Raw genomic sequence first — 19,245 nt, forward strand, 5'->3', positions numbered from 1 at the left:
GAGTGCTGGTTTGTCTATATTAGCTTTTTTAGAAACTTTAAATAGCTGCCTATGACACTGGTAGCTGTCCACATCTCAGTTTTTTTCCTTTGGTGTCTCCTGTTCTCATTCTAATAGTATGGTCCTGCAGAGAACAACTGATGGAGTGAGCTTTGTGCCTACCCTGGCTGTATTGCTCCAGATGGACACAATGATATTCATGGCAAACAGTCCTGTGTCCAGAACTTGGCCAGAAATGTCGGTGTATTCCCACAGGAAACAGAGGTATTGTATGGGTGGTTGCTGTTCTCCTCAGCTACACAAATACAGGATTTGTTGGAGTTGACTGGAACTCACTCGTGGCAAGTGCTGCCCTGCAGGGGAAGGAGGGGTGGCAGGTGTGTGACAGCCCAGCTGCCCCAGCTGTGACTGCAGTGCACAGAGCTCCTTTCCCTGAGCTGGGGACACAGGTGGTGCTGGCCTCTGCTGCCCTCGGCATGCTGTCCCTTGTTCTAGGGGCAGGCTGACCTGCCTGGGAGCTTTCCTTGTATACAGAGATCCAGTGGAGGGCTGGAGTTAATACACTAAATAAAAAAGGGAAAATTCACAAGCACAGGATACTTAAGGTCTGTCATTGCTGACTCATCCGTGGGTGATCCTCGAACCTTGAGCAACCTCCCCATGCCCAGCATGCTGAAACTGTTCTGGCCGATGCCAGTCCCATTGCGGGGATGTTTCCATGCAGGAGACTGCCCCAGCCCCTGCCACTCTGAAGATGTGCCTGCTTTGTCACAGGATGGTGACCAGTGAGGAAGGGCACAGCCTGTGGGAATGCTGTGATGGGAAGTTGAAGGGAGGGGCTGAGCTAGGCTGGCTTCAGGGCAGGACCATGGCTCGGTGTGGGGCAGGTTGTAACTGCAGGGTGTATCAGAACTGGGGTGACCTGAGCAGCAGCTTGAGCTTCAATGCTCAGCCCACTTCTCATCAATGCTCCACATCCCCTGCAAGCGCCACTGTCCCATGGACATGGCCTGCTGTGCTGCTTGATCCCCACAGAACCACTCCTGGCCAACTGGCTGAGACCTAAATGGGTCAGTGGCACATTTTCAAAATGCTCTAGTATTACCATCACCTTTCTCTTCCAGGAGCCTCCAGAACAACAGGGAGATTGCTAATCATACTTCATCGAAGTGAAGTCTGGCTGTAAATTACCACTAAGCACAATAGTAAGTGCTTGCTTTGGGTCAGTCATTTGTTTAATGCAATCAGTGCTCTCAGCCCATCTCTAAGGTTTCCCATAATAAAGTAGTTAATAAAGAATGGAGCCGTATCACCACAAGAAACAAACCAATACTGCAAAGTTTTGTTTTTCCAGGCTCAGATCCCTTAAAATCTGTTTTTAAAAAAAAGCATGTTAAGTAACATGTATTTAGATTCTTAATTTTAAAAAAAATTATTTTATTTTAAAACTACTGAATTGATTTTGCTCAAGTATAAACAGCAGTAAAACTTGGAATACTTCTAACCTGACAAAATTGCAGCAAGGAAAGATAGAAAGATGACTAAAAGAAACTAAATTTAACTTTTCCTGGTAATGACCTTAATATAATAAATAAATTATTGACTTTTAATAAGAGATTTAATTTGTATGTACTCTTATTGTGCCAAACTGATTGGATGTAACTGCACAAGAAAATGAGGTTACACTTTTTGAATAGAGGTTAAGAATAACAACACTTTGCAGTGTTGGAGCAGTTAAGAGTTCATGCTTCAGTTAAATAAAGGATTATGCTGACGAGTCCTGTGAGGGATTTTACACCTGGGGAAACTTGAAGTAGTGACACATTTTTAATGTGTATATATATAAATAATAAGAAAAAATAAAGTAATGTACCTCAAATAATTTTTACTCAAAGATCAGTTTAATGTATTGACATGGTTTAACTACTTTGTATTGAGGAACTGGTCACAATAAATATGAAATTTCATAACTTAATATCTCTTTTGTAATTGTTAAGAGTGGGGGAAAAAGCTCCAAATCCCTTACTGAGCTTCCAGTTTGTGGGGAAAATATGATACTCACTTCATAAGAAGAAGTTAAGATGTCTGAATGTCAAGAATATCAGTGGCCTTAGTGCAGCGATTATGCCATAATGGAAAAACCCAGTAGATGCCTGGATCTCCCAGCATCCCTCTACTGGAGAGCTCTCAGGCAGCCTGCTCCTCTTTCAGGTGCATTTAATATTTGCAGCACCAGCAAATTTGTCTGGGAGGCAAGTCCTCATCTGCCACTCACCAGGAACAGGCTGTATTAAATTTTTATATTTATTGACATTTCATTACCATAATTGACTGCAGTTGGTTCTCTAGTAGAAGGCACAGGGCTGCCTCCTAAGCATGAGAATTGGTCCCTTGAGTAGGATTTGCAATTAAAAACAACGCAGAATGGATTTTTTTTTTAATTGTGTAAATATGATGAGTTGAATTTTCAGCTTTAACTAGAGAATAGTAGGTGTGCAGAAGGCTTTTTTCAAGAGTGAGCAAAATTATGAGTCAGTGGAAAGACGACCCCCAAAGGTGTCAATCAGTTTATACAAAAGCAACTGTGCATGAAAAAGCCTCAGTTAATGTCTATTCTGAAAAAGTGGTCACATTAAAGACTACACTGTTCTGCTTGCTTGGTCCTTTATGCAGAAATTGATACTAAAATGTGTATTAATTCTTTTACCTTCCAACATGATTAAAAGCACTTTTAAAAGACAAAGATTTAACCAGCTTGGATTTTGTAAAAAATGCTTAATTGCATAATGAAGTCTTAGCATTTACTTTATATTGTACATTTTACTTCATATTGTATATTGATTTTATTTAGTAAAATCAAATCCATGACTAAAATATTCTTGCATCCCAATTAATACTACTACATTTCACATTGATTTTGATCTTGACGATGTTGTCTGGCATTTTTGAAAACAGCAGCTTTGTCAGAACTTCCACATAGCCTAATTTGGAAGTACAACAATGAGCTGAAGTTATGGCTGCACAAACAGATGTGTGAATTCCTCCTGTACCCTGGGCTAAAAAAATGCTGTGGCTGAAGGCCAAAACTAAAGGGAGCACCAGTTTTTGGGGGGTTTTTTTGGGTTTTTTTTGGGGTTTTTTTGGTTTTTTTGTTTTGCAAATGGTGTTTCATGGTAATTAAAGATTTTTGAGGACAAATTACTGAGCTCAGATAGTATCTTTTCTGGTGGAATCAGGTGCTGGCTTCTGGTATCACCTCCTCTATGCCCACAAAACAGTCTAACACTTGATGGTGGAATTAAGTTCCCTTTTTCTTCTAAAATTAAGGAGTGTTTGATTATTCTAGAGTATGACTGTGGTATCATGAGTAAATATTGTGTGGAACTGCACCATCCCTTTCAATGCTTCAGCAAGTTTGAAATTGTCTCCAGAATATGATTAGGGTGATTTTACTTGTTGATGGTGTTGCCAGGTGCTGACTGTCCCTGAATGCCATTCCTTTCAGCCAGACAGAAATTGGACAAGTAAGGAATAAAGCCCCTGCTGTAGCTCTATTCAGTGTAATCTAGCAGACTAAGGCAGTCCAAGTTAAGAAAAGATTGATTTCATATTGGATTTAGTAAATTAGACAGCTGTGAGCTTGGGGTCCAAAGGCAGAGGCAGTGGGTGCCCATGTGCAGCAAAGGGAGCATCCTGCTCCTTCTGCTCTACAGGGTGCAACCCTGGCCAGCACCTCTGGCTGCTGGGGGGTGCTCCCCCAGCCCCCTTCTTGGCTTCAAACAGCACTGAAAGGCAGGGATGGCCCATAGTGACCTGCCCTGGGTCTCTGAGCCCTGACCCTGCTCGAGTGGATGCTCAGTGGGTGGGTGGATGAGCCTCATCTCAGAAACATGCATTCAGTATATGGCAAACAAGCTCATTTACTCTTGCAACCTTTCCACTCTTTCCTGAGATACAGGTTTCACTGGAAACTGCAGTGGTTATTAAACTCATTTTGAGCTTTTAATATAATTTTTCAATTAAAAACAGTGCTTCTGTTACATTTCTAAGCAAATAAACATGGAAAACACTTTGAAGAGGCACCTACATACAAAATTGAGGCAGTTTCAGAATGGAAAAAACCCACAGATATGCTTGTATCTGCTGGTTATCAGGTTTGGATATATTAATTAAAATTTTGTTGACTTATGCAGCATAAGATGCTTGTCATTTTAATGTGAGACACAATAATAGAAGATAATGAATTAAGTTGCCAGTGGCCCTTTCCCCTAGGATGATATGGTGCTTGATAATTAACTATAATATGCAAATAGTAACACTCCAAAGTACTGCAGAGTACAATAGAATCCATTTCTTTACCAAAGCATTACAATTTACTTTTGTGGGTTTTTTTAATTTTGAGATGAGATGATAAAAAAATCACTACTGTGTTTGATGTTCAGTAAAGCTGATCAGAAGACAGAAAACCACTGGAAAAAAAATTGTGATTGTCTGGGTAACATCTCACAAGGCTGTGCTAACTCAAACTGCTTCTTCAGGAGCTTTGAACCATGTAAATGAATTCCCCCTTAAGACCCTCTTATTTTACCCAGATTTCTGCTCTACTGTTTAAAATCCTTTTCCACAATGGGTAGTCAAGACTGGATGTATTCACCTTGGATCCCATCACTCTCACTACTCCAACAGGCAGTTGGGATAGACTCACATGGTGCTTTCTGAACAACTTTGTCTTTCATGCTGGAGAAGCTTAAAATCAGCTAAGGGATATTTCATGAGTTTGTGTTGACAGATTTGTTCACTAGCATGGGACTGGTTTGGAGGACTAACAGGCTTGGAGAAATGCTGCCAGACTCCAGGCAAATAACTTTTGTTTTCTTTCTTACACATAGGAGCCATGTGTATGAAATACAAAAGACATGTGTTTCCCATGAAGACAACAGAGTTAATGTGTGGAAAATTGAAGAGTTCTGGTGTATAAGGATTTATTTCAGGTGCTCTCTCCATGAACCTTTGCTGGGAGAGGGATTTTAGACTTTCAGATGTAGTGCTATGATGGTTTCGTGGCAACACAGTAAAGTACATGTGAATTAGGATCAGGTTGTTCATATGTCCATAGCTACATGGAAGGCTCAAAAGGTATGTCCATAGCTACATGGAAGGCTCAAAATATGTAACAAATATTTTGAAAAACCTGAATTCAGGGCACTTCATGGTTATAACTGAATTTTTATGTGTTTTTTACTCAGTTTAACTGAGCATATCTAGTTCATCCCCAAGGAGCAGCCAGCAGAATATCTTCATATATTCATAAGGCCCTTTTAACAACTACCACAACCTTACTTTTCTTTAGGCAGAAACCACTAGAGTAAGGAACTGTGCAAAAAAGCTAATACTATACCGAACAGTGAAAGAATGATTGCTTGATCTCATTTGTATCCTCCATGAATCAAATCCTGTCTTTATTTGCTGATGTAAGGACTTCTAGATTTGGCCCTCAAGTGCCAACACCTCTTTTGGGCCCACCACAACTATGAAGCCTCACTGACTATAACACAAATTGAATGGGAAAAAAAGATATTTACTAATTTCCAAAAATATAAGAAATAATAAGTTTCCACTAGATATCCATGAGCTTTCTATACCTATGACTTGTGGATGTCCTTTGCAGCCACTCCTCTGACTTTCTTGTGCTTTTGTACTTCAGTGATACTTCTGCAAGAGTGATCTTTCTTGACAACACCATCAAGATCTCATGCTCTTTCTCTGGTGCTATGCTTTAGAATAGAAATCCAGGTGTAAAGATGCATTTGTGTGATGACTTCAACTAAATCAGTAGTTTCAACAACCTCCAAATAATCTGAGATTTAGACAAATTTTTGAATGGCCTTTTAGTTAGAAAGGCTTTGGCCAAGCTCAGCAGAGGGAATATTTGGCAGTAGAGTGCAGGTATGAATAAAAGGAGCAGATGAGGCTACAATTCACGTGTTGTGCATTGACCATTGCAGGAAAATGCACAAGCAACAATATTCTGTGCAGAGCTTTAGCATCTACCTTATGTGTGCTGGGTCTTGGAAGCAGGCAGTGTATTGGTCTTGTAGAAGATACAAGAGGGAAGTGCTGAAGTTGAAGGAATTAAAATTCTATAATTAGAAATGTCTGTTAAAATTACATGCCAAATGGCAAGCCTACAAAACTCAGCATGTGGAGAGCATATTGGCAATGATTTACAATTAACCACCACATTGCAAATAACTTCTTAGCTGTTTTCTATTATGAAATTTTGAGAGTTGTAAAATGCATTTGTGCTACTTTATTTCCTTTTGAAATGGTAATTGCTACTGCTGAGGGGCAGTACTTAGTGCAGAAAATGAAGTGTGCAGCACACGGAGGAACTTGTTTCTGAGGAACTGCTGAGGAATTGTAATGATCTGAAAAAAGTGCTTTCTTGAAACACATACACACAAAAGAGCTTCATTTATGAAACCCCAAATAAATAACAAAATAAAATAAAACACAGTCTCTTTTTATACAAGGGCCAGAGCTGTTTCTTGCTGACTGCACTTTTCCCTCATCAAAGTGGGAACAGTGGATTGGCACTGAGTAAAACCCATAAGTCAGTGGCTTGAGGGAAATGCAGATATATGGAAATGTGATAGCAGTGCCCTAAAGTAATGGGTTTTGAGCCAGTGTGTTTGAAAATTATCAAGTGTTCTTCTAACTACTAGCCCCTTTTAGATACCTAGTACAGCACTGACAGTGGTACCGCCCTGGGGACCTGGATAAAGTTTGGCTTTTGTGTCTGAGGAACAGAGGCTGTGCAGTCTAAGTGGAGAGAGCAGGTATGTTCTAATTAAGTGATGGTAAGTTCCCCCCTTACAGCTTCCACCTTGATGGTGATTTGTAAAAAGGACAGTGTTTATGAGTAGCTTTTATGGAGGGATATATTAAGGAAAGTGAGGAGTGAGGCTTCTCAGGTCTTAAATTTGCTAACTTGTGACAATAAGCTTGATCTCTCAGGTAATAAAGTTGGCAATCTAGCTCAGGTCCTCAGTTTAAAGTTATTATCTTTGAAAGCCAGGTGATTGACTGTAATTTTGCTCATAGTGCTTTGTTGGTAGCAGAAATAAAAACATCTACAGCACTTTTCATCAGAAGCGTCAGAGTGCTTTCCACACCTTAATCAACTAATTTTTATGAAATGGTGGCATGGTTTTTCCCTGTCTCTTCTGTGGGAACTGAAAGGGTCAGGACAGTAAACAGAAAGCATGCAGGAAAGGTGCACTAGCAAAGACTCATAATGCCCAGGTCTAGAAGAGTGGCTTCCCAGAATTATTTTACAGTTTTTGCAGAGGATACAGACACAGTTTAATTGTCCTGTCATAAACACACTTGAACAGATGTTGTGTCTAGGAGTACAACAGTCTGAGTCAATGCTTCCAAGATGGTCCACCTTGACAGTTAGGAAAAGAGACAGTTGTATTGGATCAACTTGTCTAAAACAGTAACTCACTATTGAAAATGGATGTGCAAAAGCAGTGCACAGCAGCTGAAGCCAGGAATGGATCAGGATGGGTGATGCAGAAATACCATCCATGTCCATGTCCACTGCCATGGAGTGATAATGTTAAAATAGGGTTCAGCTGTACTTGAAACTTGCAAGGGATGTTGGATTGCCAGGAAAATGTGGGACTGCAGCTGGATTCAGATGGTGATTTTGTGGCAGCAAGCACAGACCAGGCTAAGGCTTTCAGTGCAACCTTTGCCTCAGTCTGTCCTAACAAGATCTCCTGGGCTCTGTGCATTGCATCAGGGCTCAAGGAAGAGGAGAGTTATGAGCACTGGGTGTAAAAAAAAAGACTTCATAGGAGAACCAAGGAAAAACTTTCTTCCCATGGAGATTGTCAGGCAGTGGTACTGGCTGCACATGAAGTTTTGCAGTTTCTATTATTGTATGTATTCAAAGCCCAACTGGACAAAGCCCCGAGAAATCTGGTTTGCAGGGGTTTGGACTGGTCCTTAAAATTCCTTCCAGTCTGGATTATCATGTGATTTTAAGATTTCTAGCTCTGGCAATTCTAGATATATTAAAACTTCTGCTTAGCTCACCCAGCCTTGTCCATTTAAATAAAAGAGTTTCTTCAAATAATGATTTTTACCCATGAAAATAATTTGAAAAGATGCTGGTTTAAAGTAAATGCTTTTGATGCAGAAATTGCCTACAAGTCATGTAGTGGCACAGCACTGGCACTGCTGCAGCAGCTCGACTAGCAGCAGCGTTTGTGTGAAACGTGTGCCGTGCACAGCCCAGCGGGGCAGGCACCTGCTCCTGGAAGCAATCTGGCTTTTCACCAAGGAGCCAGGGGGGCAGAGCTGAGTGAAACTGGGACAAAGAAGGGGCATTATGGGGAGATTTCAGAACCAGCAGCCAGAGACTGTAATTCAGGTCTAGTGTCTCCCTGTTTCTTGAACAGAATCTGTGATACATCCATGGGAGTATGTTCTGCAGCTGTTAGGAATTGTGAAATGGGAAAAAGGACTGACTGTGGAGTTCTTGTTGCTGTTGTAGTGATATTGCTCCTGCTCTTAGCCTAAGTGCAAAGAGGAAAGTAAAGAAGGTAATGGGAGACTCTGGGGTGCTTGCAGCAACTTCAAAATGACAAATTTTGGCATAGTAAAGGGAAACTGGATTTCAGGAAGGATGTGTTAAAACTAGTTTACAAACATGGGCATAAATGAATGCAGTCATTCCAACATAGCCAGATTTTAACCTAGTTGGAGACTGCCTGCAAATGCACAGCTTCCCAGTCCAGCTGCTGATTTGCAAGCAGTACATTTAATAAGCATCCTGCTACCTGTTGTCCAGCAGTGAAGAAACGTTCTGCTTTGCCTTGAGATCATGTACAGCTGGGGTTTTTATTTTCAAGAAAAGAAAAAAGTGGCTAATGAGGTAAAAATTACTACTGTGGGAAAATGGGGACAATGGCTAGAATTTAAGGGTAGTTAGACACCTCTAATGATTTCAGTGGGACTTAGGCACTCAGTACCTTTAAAACAGTGCTAATCACATAACAAAGGAGAGACTAATTTAGCAGTTCTCTCAGGAACAGAAGGCTGTCAGTGTACTTATAGCTTTATAAACAAGCATCCTGTGTGGTAAATGAAATAATTTCCAGTAAAATTGTCTATATTGCAGAGCATGAAGTGGAAAGGGAATCAGTCATTTTCTCAATTGCACCAATATAAATCTTGGTATAAATTGCCAAGAGTAATGCAACTAAATTAACTTTTGCTAATGCAATTAGGGAATACAATGATATCTGAGATAGGTTTGTGACTTTCCATGAAGTGCAGGAGTCAGTTCCATAGATAGAATTTGAGTTTTCCCAATTCCTTTCTTGAACAAGTCAATAATTTCTGCCTTCTTAATCATAAATGCAAACAGGAGAATCAGAATCCTTATTCTAAGTGCACTAAGTATTCTAAGAACACTTATTCTAACTGTTAAGAAATGGCTGCATCTTTAAAATTATAGCTAAAGCTGTAAACAGATTCCACAACTTACAGACACAAATGATGTAGCACAGGAAAAGGAGCTCTTTCCCATGTGTGTATAAATTGAGGCAGTTCAGTTTGCACCTACTTAAATACCAAAGAGCCATCATTTGTTTTCACTTCAAGACAGAAGCATAATGTACAGGCACACTTTGCTTTTCTTTGATACTCTCTTTTTTTCCTTTCTTTCTTTTTGTTAAAAGCAGAATAACAATCTTAGGAATAAGGTTCTTGTTTTACTGTCAAGATTGTTGTGCTTTGGAAAGCATAGTGGAGACAAAACTTTCTTTTGTGTTCTCAGTGCCACCTGAGAACACAAAAGTTCTCACTGTGTTTTCTCACAGTTTTCTTATATTTATTACATTATAGCTCTTGCATTTTGGGAGGTGCTTGTATCTGACACATGAAGAAAACTACCCCGGGATAGCCGTGCAGAAACTGAAGGGTGCGTACCCTGAGGCAGTTTCTGAGACACTATCTGCTTTTATAGCCTATGGACAGAATAATTTCCCTGTGATTAGGTGTCTCAGCTGCCCAGTTTCTCACACATGTGCATATGTCTCTAAAAGCAAGGTATTTCTGAGGTAGTAAGCAGCAGGTTCTCTAGATTTCTGACCCAGCCACTGCTTCTTTTCAGTAAATGACAATTCTGAAGGGAAGAAAACTATACATGCTTAAACCTAAAGCATTAGGTTTGGCAGTGTTGTTAGAAACCATTTAGCCCCAAGGAAATACTACTTCTTGAGATACAGTTTTCATCTGCTGCTTTTCAATTACTGAAGTATTTGAAAAGCAAAGTGCCTATGATTATATCTGCTTTTTTAGGTTTATCTGTCATCAGCAGACTGGAAATAAAGTGCACAAGTGATTTTACCTACACTACTTATGAAGGATCTCTGAGAACATGGTAGTGCTTCTGACCTAGTTAAACTCCTGGTATTTTGAAAATTATTATAAAAACATGACTTTCTCTCAGACCACATATTCACCTGTTGCCCAGTAACCAGAAGGATGGAGCCTTCTTTCCCATGTACCACTTGCCGGTAAATGTGATCCAGGATTAAGAGTTCGCTCCAGCAGTTCTGAAGCAACTTCATTTGGTCATCAACCTGTAAAGGAAACACAAACATTGGTGACATCACTCTGGGAGTAAGTCTGACATCACAGTAGGGGTCAGCCCTACTTCACACACAGCTGGCTGACATCAGGAGAACAGAGATGCTGTCTAGAACTATTCATGCCCAAAATCGCTGTTTGCAGTTGAATAAACAGAACACTGCTGTAGCCTTTATCTTAAAATGTACAGAATATTTACTCCTGAATAGATTCTAGGAAAGCAGAACTAGGAATTAGATTCTAGGAAAGCAGACCTTTGCATTGTTATGCTAAGTAGTAATAATTGTATATTTATGGCAATGGAAATTTATCTTTACCCAAAACAAGAAGAGCAGGAAATAATGCTGATGTGAACTTTCTCCTATTCCCTATCTTAAACCTTAGCTTCTGGAAATAACAAGGAATCTGCAGATTCGTGTTATTGCTTCAACAGGCCCAAGTCAGAGACAGGTCCCTTACAAATTAAAAAGTGAAGAGAGGTTAAAAATGGCTGTGGTGCTATGAAAAAAGAACACTTCTTAATAAGCAGAAGCTGAGCAGCCTTGGGTGTCACTGGAACGACAAGAAAGGGCAATGCATAAGTCAGTGATGACCAGGGAGACACGTGAGTAGATTTGGGAGCAAAAGGAACATAGTGGGCACCCAGAACAAGGAACCTACATTAAAATTTTCTGAAGTTATTTATGATCTATGTCTTAGAGGACAAAGACATTTATCCCTAAACTGACTGTAAATGCAACTAGATTGCATTAAGGCTTCTTCACTGGAAGACTGAAAAAAACTTAGGATTTCCATGGAAATGGGAGAAAAAAAATCACAAATTAGGGGAAGGTAGACTGTGAAATTAAGTCATCAATATCCTGTGAACCTATTCTTACTGAGCTTCATAATTTCTTTTTAAAATCAAAGTCTTTGACTTTAAATGGGTGCCCTGGAAGAGTTGAGAGGTGCATACATTAGCCTTACTACAATTCAGGGTGGTAATAGCACCTATGTAGTTGAAAGGACTCTAAGAAGCTGCATAGGCAGCAATTGCTGAACAAATTAAAAATGCTATAAATGCTATAAATCTAGTTTCAATTGCTTTAGAACTAGATTTTGTCCTACACAGGAAACCACACTACAAAGACTAATCCTGCATGAGCTGAATTAGATGATGCAGTAGATGTTTTCAAGTTTTATCAAATATGACTTAATGAATTTTAGAACTTTATTCTTTCAGGCTTGTTTTCTAGTTGTGTAGTAGAGAAGGAAGTAACATTTCTTATTAATAGATTTTTGTAATGTCACCTGTGAAAGTTACCTACAATTGTCTCTTTCCAGTCCCTTGCCACATAGCTCAGACTTTAATATTTGAAATAGTGAAATCTTTGCTTCTTCCATTTATCTTAACTTCCCTTCACCTTTCAAAAGCACAAGAAGCTATGTGCTGCCATTTGTGTTTTCCCACACAGATACAGAACAAGGCTGATTTGGTGTTAAAAATCTCTTCCTCTGCCCACAATATGTATTTGACTACAAAACTATTTCAACCAATTGATTTGTTGGCTCAAGAGAGGACAGTAAATCACCACTTTGATACACTTAGGCTGGGCCAGGTTTAAAGTAATTATTTGAAAAAGATGCTTGAAATGTACAGATTCTGTTATTCTTGCTTTTTATGTGAAACAATTCTTTGATTTTTTCTCCTCTGAACAAAAAGGGGTTGGAAAAAATCACAAAAATCAAAGACATCATGCTAACTTGAAAATGTAATCCAAATTACCATTTCACACAAAGCTATCACAGCTTACATCCAAAGAAAACAAATGTTGAGAGAGTTTAAACCTTCAGCATCCATGTCATAACACCTATTACCTGAATAAGAGGTCAAGCACTTGACTGTACTATAAATGACTATATATTTCCAGTGTAAGCCAGCTGTCTCAGCCACAGGCTTTTGAAAACAAACCACAGGCATGGCTTTCTGAAGATCTCAACAGCAGCTACTCCACAATCAAAGCCTACCTCCCAAGCTCTATCCCATCATTACCGAGCTAGTGCTGTGAGAACACTGCAAGATGGCAAAATCACAAAAAATTGTTCCGCACATAGTCTGTTCCTATCATTTTACAAGCCTGACAAAACTAGCACAGCAAACATCTGCTAGTGGTTCACAGAATCTCCTCTGTGTTCTCTGTAATTTAACCAGTGAAAGCCCATAAAATGGATAGCATAGCCAGCTCTATACACATCCCAAACACTGTGTTGCCTGTAAAAGATTATTATATCCAGCTGCTTTTGCCATTTTAAGAAAGATGGTGGGGCAGCAGATGCCTCCAGTTTGCACTAGGAAGAAAGAAACATGACTTTGATGAGGATTGTGTATTACTAAAAGGTAGCACAAATGACCAGTTCCAGCCTACTTCTGAAAGACAGGTAGATGAGGAAAAGCATTTAGATCACGTTGAACAAAACCAGTAATGCACCACTTCTTGCTTGTTCTGTGTTAGAACAAGCTGGTAAAGTTTGTGATGTGTGGAAGTGCAGCAGAACACAAACACCATTGTGTTTCCGTGGCACATCAATAAGTGTGTTGCAGAAACATGTTACCTGTCAAAATGAGAAAATCAGCCTTTGACAAAAACAATTATGTGCCTGAAACCTATCCTGAAGGCAAAGAGACTCAAGTTTGCTTCTGAAGAGGAAGGTCCTCTGCAAGAAAATCCTCTTGTGGACTTCTGACTCCGAAGCCAGAGAAGGCTGCTCTGCCATTAGCAGTATAAGCAGGAGAAAAGGTAAGATTCTGTCTCTAAGACACTTAAGTCCAGTCTGGGACTAGACATAATCAACAACATTTTCAATTCTGGTATAAAATGAATTAAAACAAGCTCACAAGCTTTTACTACTGGCTAAATTTTGAGGGTTTTTTCAGTTTGTGGAGATCCTTAAAAGTATTATCAATGTTTTAACAACAAGAAGAAAAAGCTCCTGTTGTCCTAACTACTAGGAATGCTTATAAATAAAAGTTAAGCATCATGTGGCCAACACCTCCCCGCTGCAAGAACATTCCCCAAATCTGCAGCTGCTCCTGTCATAACAGAACACTGGCATGAGGATAATGTAACCTGGGTCTTACCTAAGCACATTGGCAGATGAGATGCCCATTTGACAACTATCCAGCCTCAAGCAAAAGTGTGAGTGAATACTGTGCCTCCCTGGCCAGTGGCACTCAGATGAGGACACACCAGTGGGGACAGCATAACTGGAAATTGTTGCTGAAGAAATGGCTTTTAAAGAAAGATGAGGAAGAAGGTAATGAAAAGCCTGTGACTTAAGTAGGAGATCATTTGCAGCAGGCAGGGTGGCATTAAAGAGGAATAATGTTACAAGTATGAAATGAGTAAAATATCACACATGTAAAACTGCTCTTAAGTGACAAGGGAAGAAAAGGGGGTGCTTAGGGGGCTGCTTTAAAGGAAGAGAGAAGGTGGTGGGAGAAGACAAAGGGGAGCTGGATATTGGGTAAAACCTCAAAGGTGAGGAGGACGAAATGCGGACTTAAAGGGTTTGTGCAACTGCAAATGATGCTGCTGGGGCAGAGGAGAAGCAAGTACTATTTGTTAGAGAAGCAGAGAATAGTGGTGGACAGCAGTACAGGTGTGGGATTGTTCATCTGCACAGTGAACTTGATTCTGTCAAGTGTCTGACTACAGGTTTGAACACAGAACTCTCTGGTGGCATGTCACAGTTCTACACTGCCAGCTGCGAGTATAAGGTGACTTTAAAGAGTTTTTTTCTGCGTTTTCCCCTTACAAGGATTGGAAAACAGGTATGAGAATACATCTAGATGCATCTATTAGTTTGCATAATTTATCTTGCCAATATAATGCGAGCCACATAGAGTATTTCCAGGAGTGGAGGAAATGGATTCTCAATTTGAAGAGGAAAGATCTAACCCTGAGCACTGTGGTGTCAACACTATCTCTTGGCAGGAGTAGAAGATAGGAATGGGAGTGTCACATCTTCCTGCTAAACCCAGGCCTCCCCTCAGCTGGGCCCTGAGCTTTTGATATGGAATTTAGTGGAAGTTTGTAAGTCTCGCTGAGGCCTCTGTTGACACTGAAATACGCAATCACACCTTATCAATTATAGTTAAAGGGAGGACTTATCTCAGAAATGCTGGTTACTCATCTGAAAAACTATTTGTGCTGGTGTTATAGATGAGGAAGGCTAGTGTGACACAAGAGTAGTATTGTTGTAGAGTGTATGCTTCCCACAGCACAGAACGTTAATCATTATAAACTTTTGTTTTTTCTGAAGAACAACACTGAAATTACCAAACAGAAAAATGAAGAATAATGTGTATGCTTTGCTGAAATTCACCTTAATCTTATCAAAACCACACTGTGTCTTTCTTTTAGGAAAGTGTTTCACAATATTTTGCGCTGTAACCAACAACTGCAAATTTATTGCAATTTTTCTTCTGAAGAGGTATTTTCAGCCTGAAACTTGATGAATTACCTGTTAAAAATTTCAGGGTCGTGGGTTTTTTGTGTTCTAAGTTAAATATTTTCCTTATAATTATTGCTGCAGATTCAGTTAAACAATGTGTTCACCTTTTACCCAGTTTACACCTATTTTTCTCAGAAGCTGGAGAATCCTTTTTCATCTCTGTTCATTTACATCAACTTGCCACAGTAGCTTTGGGCTTTTGTGCTACTAAAAATTTAAAAGGGTATCTAATGATTTTTAAAAACCACAATAATTGAAATTTATGTGATAAAACTCTACTGGATTCAGCTGAATTATTTTTACTTATGATTCTAAGAGGGAATGCAAATATGGAATAACATGAAGCATTCATCTCATAGTGCCACTTTTAAATTCTACGGCCATTGAATAGCCATTTCCTAGTGAATATGAAGTGATTAAACATCTGTCTGAGCTGTTCAGCCTGAAGCACATCGGTTCAAGGAATGGTTGAACTTTCTTTCAAATGCAGTTAGGAGATCACTCACAAGTCATTGCAGACATATAGTTTGAGTTGTTACTCCATTTTCTTATGCTATGGTGGTGCAAATCACCCCAAATCAAAGTTTTATAAGACAAGTGCACTCCAGAGACTATTTTTTACTCCTGAATGCATGCATAGTTTCCAAATCATTATATAGGTTGGGAAGGATATGGACTCTCCAGATGGCTTGCTGCTAACAGTGGGAAACCTCCTGTGCAAGGTTGCTGTCAAAAAGCAGCACGTAACAGCCAATGTGATTTTAGAAGTGAATGCACATAACTTTCAGAATCAGTGAATGCCCTAATAAAAAGTGATTACTACCTATAAGCTCAGTAATAAAATGCTACAAAGTTCAAGAAGAAATGATTTAATATTAACTATGATTGTTCCAGCTCTTTACTAGAAACCTGTGGGTTATAAAAATTTCTAGGTGAAGGCAGGGAGTGATCTTTACAAGTCTGTGTTTGGTTAAATGACTGTCCTGTTTCCATCTAGCTCTAGCATGAAGGGAGTATAAATCTATTCAAGTTTGATAGTGCTTTACATTTGTCTTGATTTAAAAATGAAAAGAAATACAGAAATACTTCAGTGTGTGCCTTTTCCTGCTCCTTTGCAGCTTGTACAGAGGCTGTTACACAAGTGCAGTTGTACTTGGAATGTGCCTCTGTGTGTAACTCTTTCTCTAGTAACTCCTGAATTCACCAGTCAGAGCTAGAATATTTCAACAGGAAGTTTTTCTATCCAAGAGACTAAGTTTCTATAGGCTTTGTTTGAATCAGCATCCACACAGAGGAAAGTAACTGCTGAATACCATGCTGAAAGAAAGGTTAATGTACTCATCATTTTTTCAACAGCAGGGAAGTGAGAAAGAGAGAAGGACTAAACTGCTTCATTAACTCCTTGCTTATGGAACCATTAGTATTTGGAATAACAGATTTCTTTGGAATTTTTTAAAGGACATAGACAAGGAATTTATAGCACAAAGCAACATTTGAAAAGTCCCACACTTTTTTACCCTTCCAACCTGTGGAGGGGTGCATGAGTGGTGCCCATGCTCTGAAAGGTGTGCAGAGTTTCCTGCTTAGGAAATGGCTTTGCCAGAGCTTCTCCACTCACATGCCCCTGGACAGCTCCCTGTGAGATCACTGGGAAAGAGGGAACCAAAGCAGCACTGCCCAGGCATTTCCCAGTTTCATTGCTGATCTTCCAGAGAGTCAAAATTCTTTGCAGCCTTGAGCATCAGCTCACACTCATCCTGTTTTCTTGCAGGAATCGAACACAAGGTGCCTGAGTCTGGGGGCCTCAGATTGCTGAAGGAGTAGGGGCAAGCAGCAGATGGTCATCCTACTAAAGAATAAGATCTCTCTTATGGATCTCTGCACTCCCTTTAGAAAGTCTGTTAAGAAGAAGGTAAATGACCAATCTCAATTCTACAAGCATCAAGTGAAAGGGCTGTTACAATGAGTTTTCTGTGTATATAAATCTATTATATAGGGCATCAAATGCGACACATACCACTCCTATTTCTTCTCCTTTTCCTCACATTTATCTCTGTGCAAACTGCATGAAAATTACTTGGTATTTCACAGTCAGCATTATTTCTGATGAATTATGAATGTGTTTTTCTTAGGTTCTTTTTTGGGTGGTTGTGGGTTTATGTTTTTTATTTTATTTAACTGAAAATAAGGGAAGTATTTCTTTTTAGTCCCAACTGAAAATTTTGCTTACAATGCAGTGTTTCTTGCCTCTCAAAGTGAATAGAAAGATAAGGAAAAGTGAAAATTAATTATTTTTGCCATCTGTTTCACAGAGTAGAGGTACCTTCTTTAGCACTGGACTGATAGAATTTACCTTCAAGATCCTACTCCTGTGAGTATTTCTGCAGATGTTAGTACAGCCTAAGCTAATGCATAGTTGGGTCTAAAATTTTAGAAGAATTAGATAAAGCTGTGTAGTTTATGTAGAAATATTGGTAGTAGAGCTGTGTTGATCCCTTGAATTTCTCTGGAAATACACCTTTTTTTTTTTTCAAATGTTAACTAACTACAAAATTGTGTTGGACCATATTCTTAACTCTTAACTTGTGTGGATATCAGTTCATTGACTTGCAATAAAATCTGAATTAGTCCCACCTGATGAATTGTTAGCCTTGTGGGTCTGATCTGCTTTTTAGGCTGCACAATGATGTCCCTTGGGGAATCGGAAGACAAAACTGAGTCCAGTAAACTTTATGGTACTGCTGGTGAATTTATTCCTAATATATTCAATCAGCAATTTCACTCTATTGTAGAACAGCCTGTGACTAAAATCTTTGTGGTCTTCTCCAAGTCACATATATTCTACCATTATCTGAGAGGGTTTCTAATGTCTATATAATGTTCCTTTCCTGTTTGGTGATTAATTGGTTAAATTATGTTTTCATTTTTCTTACAATTAGTGTATTGCTCCAGCTGAAACTTATTCTAAGAGTCTACAGGTAAACTCCAATATTAGCTCTCATTTTTAATATCTTAGATATCAGCAACATCAAATCTCAACAGAGATCAATACAATATATGGGGTACATTTTTAATATTAAAAAACAAAGCTCTAGTAAGATCTAACGTTATTTTTGACAAAATAAATACTCTATTAAAACTCAATCAAGTAGGCATTGTATAGAAAATATTTTTCACTTGTGGCAAAAGACACATGTGAATTTCAAAAAGCAATCTTTAATATGATAACAAGCAACCAGAGTAATTTCTCAACACACTTAGGGTTGCATTGTTTCAAGTGTTGCATGCCCCAGAACACTGTGTTTTGCATGTGTTTTTATAAGAGTTACTTAAGTCAGCTCTCATTTAAATTACACTATGTAGTTACTCCTCTGTTTAACAGGGTTAGTGTTTGTTTCCAGTACAGCTGTTAAGTGGGTGTGGAGTATGGGAAAAAGACAAGTCACAAGTGAAGAACAATCGTACTCCCTTTTAACAGGTGACGCCTACAAACGTTGGTTTGTGTACACAGTGTGGGACTGTATTCACTATTACACCAATGGGAATATGCAAATAATCTTCTGAAGTCATGACTAAAAAGAAGTTACTTTAATGTTAGAGCACTGTAAATGAGAGAACAATTTGCCAGGTGAGTATTAGTGACAGTCAGGGCTGGACACAGACAAACCACACAAAGAATCCAGTACATTTAGTGTTTCATACCATTTGTAGGTATCAGTAAATCAGTAGTTTTTTATTGTAAATGTTCTTTATCTTTTGATTGAATGGTACTGTGATATTTTTCAGGAATTAAAATTTGTTGGTTTATATTTTACGTTTCATAGTGCTCTTAAAACTTTAGACAGACATCCAGCTATGGAAAGGCAATTATTTCCTTCTGCCCATACTTGAATCAGGGAAACATGATGTAGAGTCTCCAGACTGAGAGCTGGACACAGAGTCACCTGTAATACACTTTGGCAGTAGAGGCTGGTGTTACTGTGGAACACTGCACTTGCCATACAAATGTATTCCACTGTGTTTTCCTCTGATTTGTAGTAGAACAGCCAGAAAAAGCCACAGCAAAAGCAGTAAGAAATCATG

The 19,245-nt window shown here is 39.1% G+C and overlaps 1 protein-coding gene across 2 annotated transcripts in view; it reads right to left on the bottom strand.

The window, feature by feature from the left end:
* The window catches only part of NR5A2 (nuclear receptor subfamily 5 group A member 2), a gene marked incomplete at both ends in the record, with an annotated part of 83,115 nt that overhangs the window by 23,040 nt on the left and 40,830 nt on the right, over positions 1 to 19,245 (bottom strand). For both annotated transcript variants that reach the window (XM_084211085.1, XM_084211084.1), the window contains one exon: positions 10,542 to 10,661. In XM_084211085.1, coding sequence (XP_084067211.1) covers positions 10,542 to 10,661 — 120 coding nt within the window. The remainder of the gene's footprint in view (positions 1 to 10,541; positions 10,662 to 19,245) is intronic.

The sequence above is a fragment of the Fringilla coelebs genome (assembly GCF_963513975.1).
Source record: "Fringilla coelebs genome assembly, chromosome: 9".
NCBI lineage: Eukaryota > Metazoa > Chordata > Aves > Passeriformes > Fringillidae > Fringilla > Fringilla coelebs.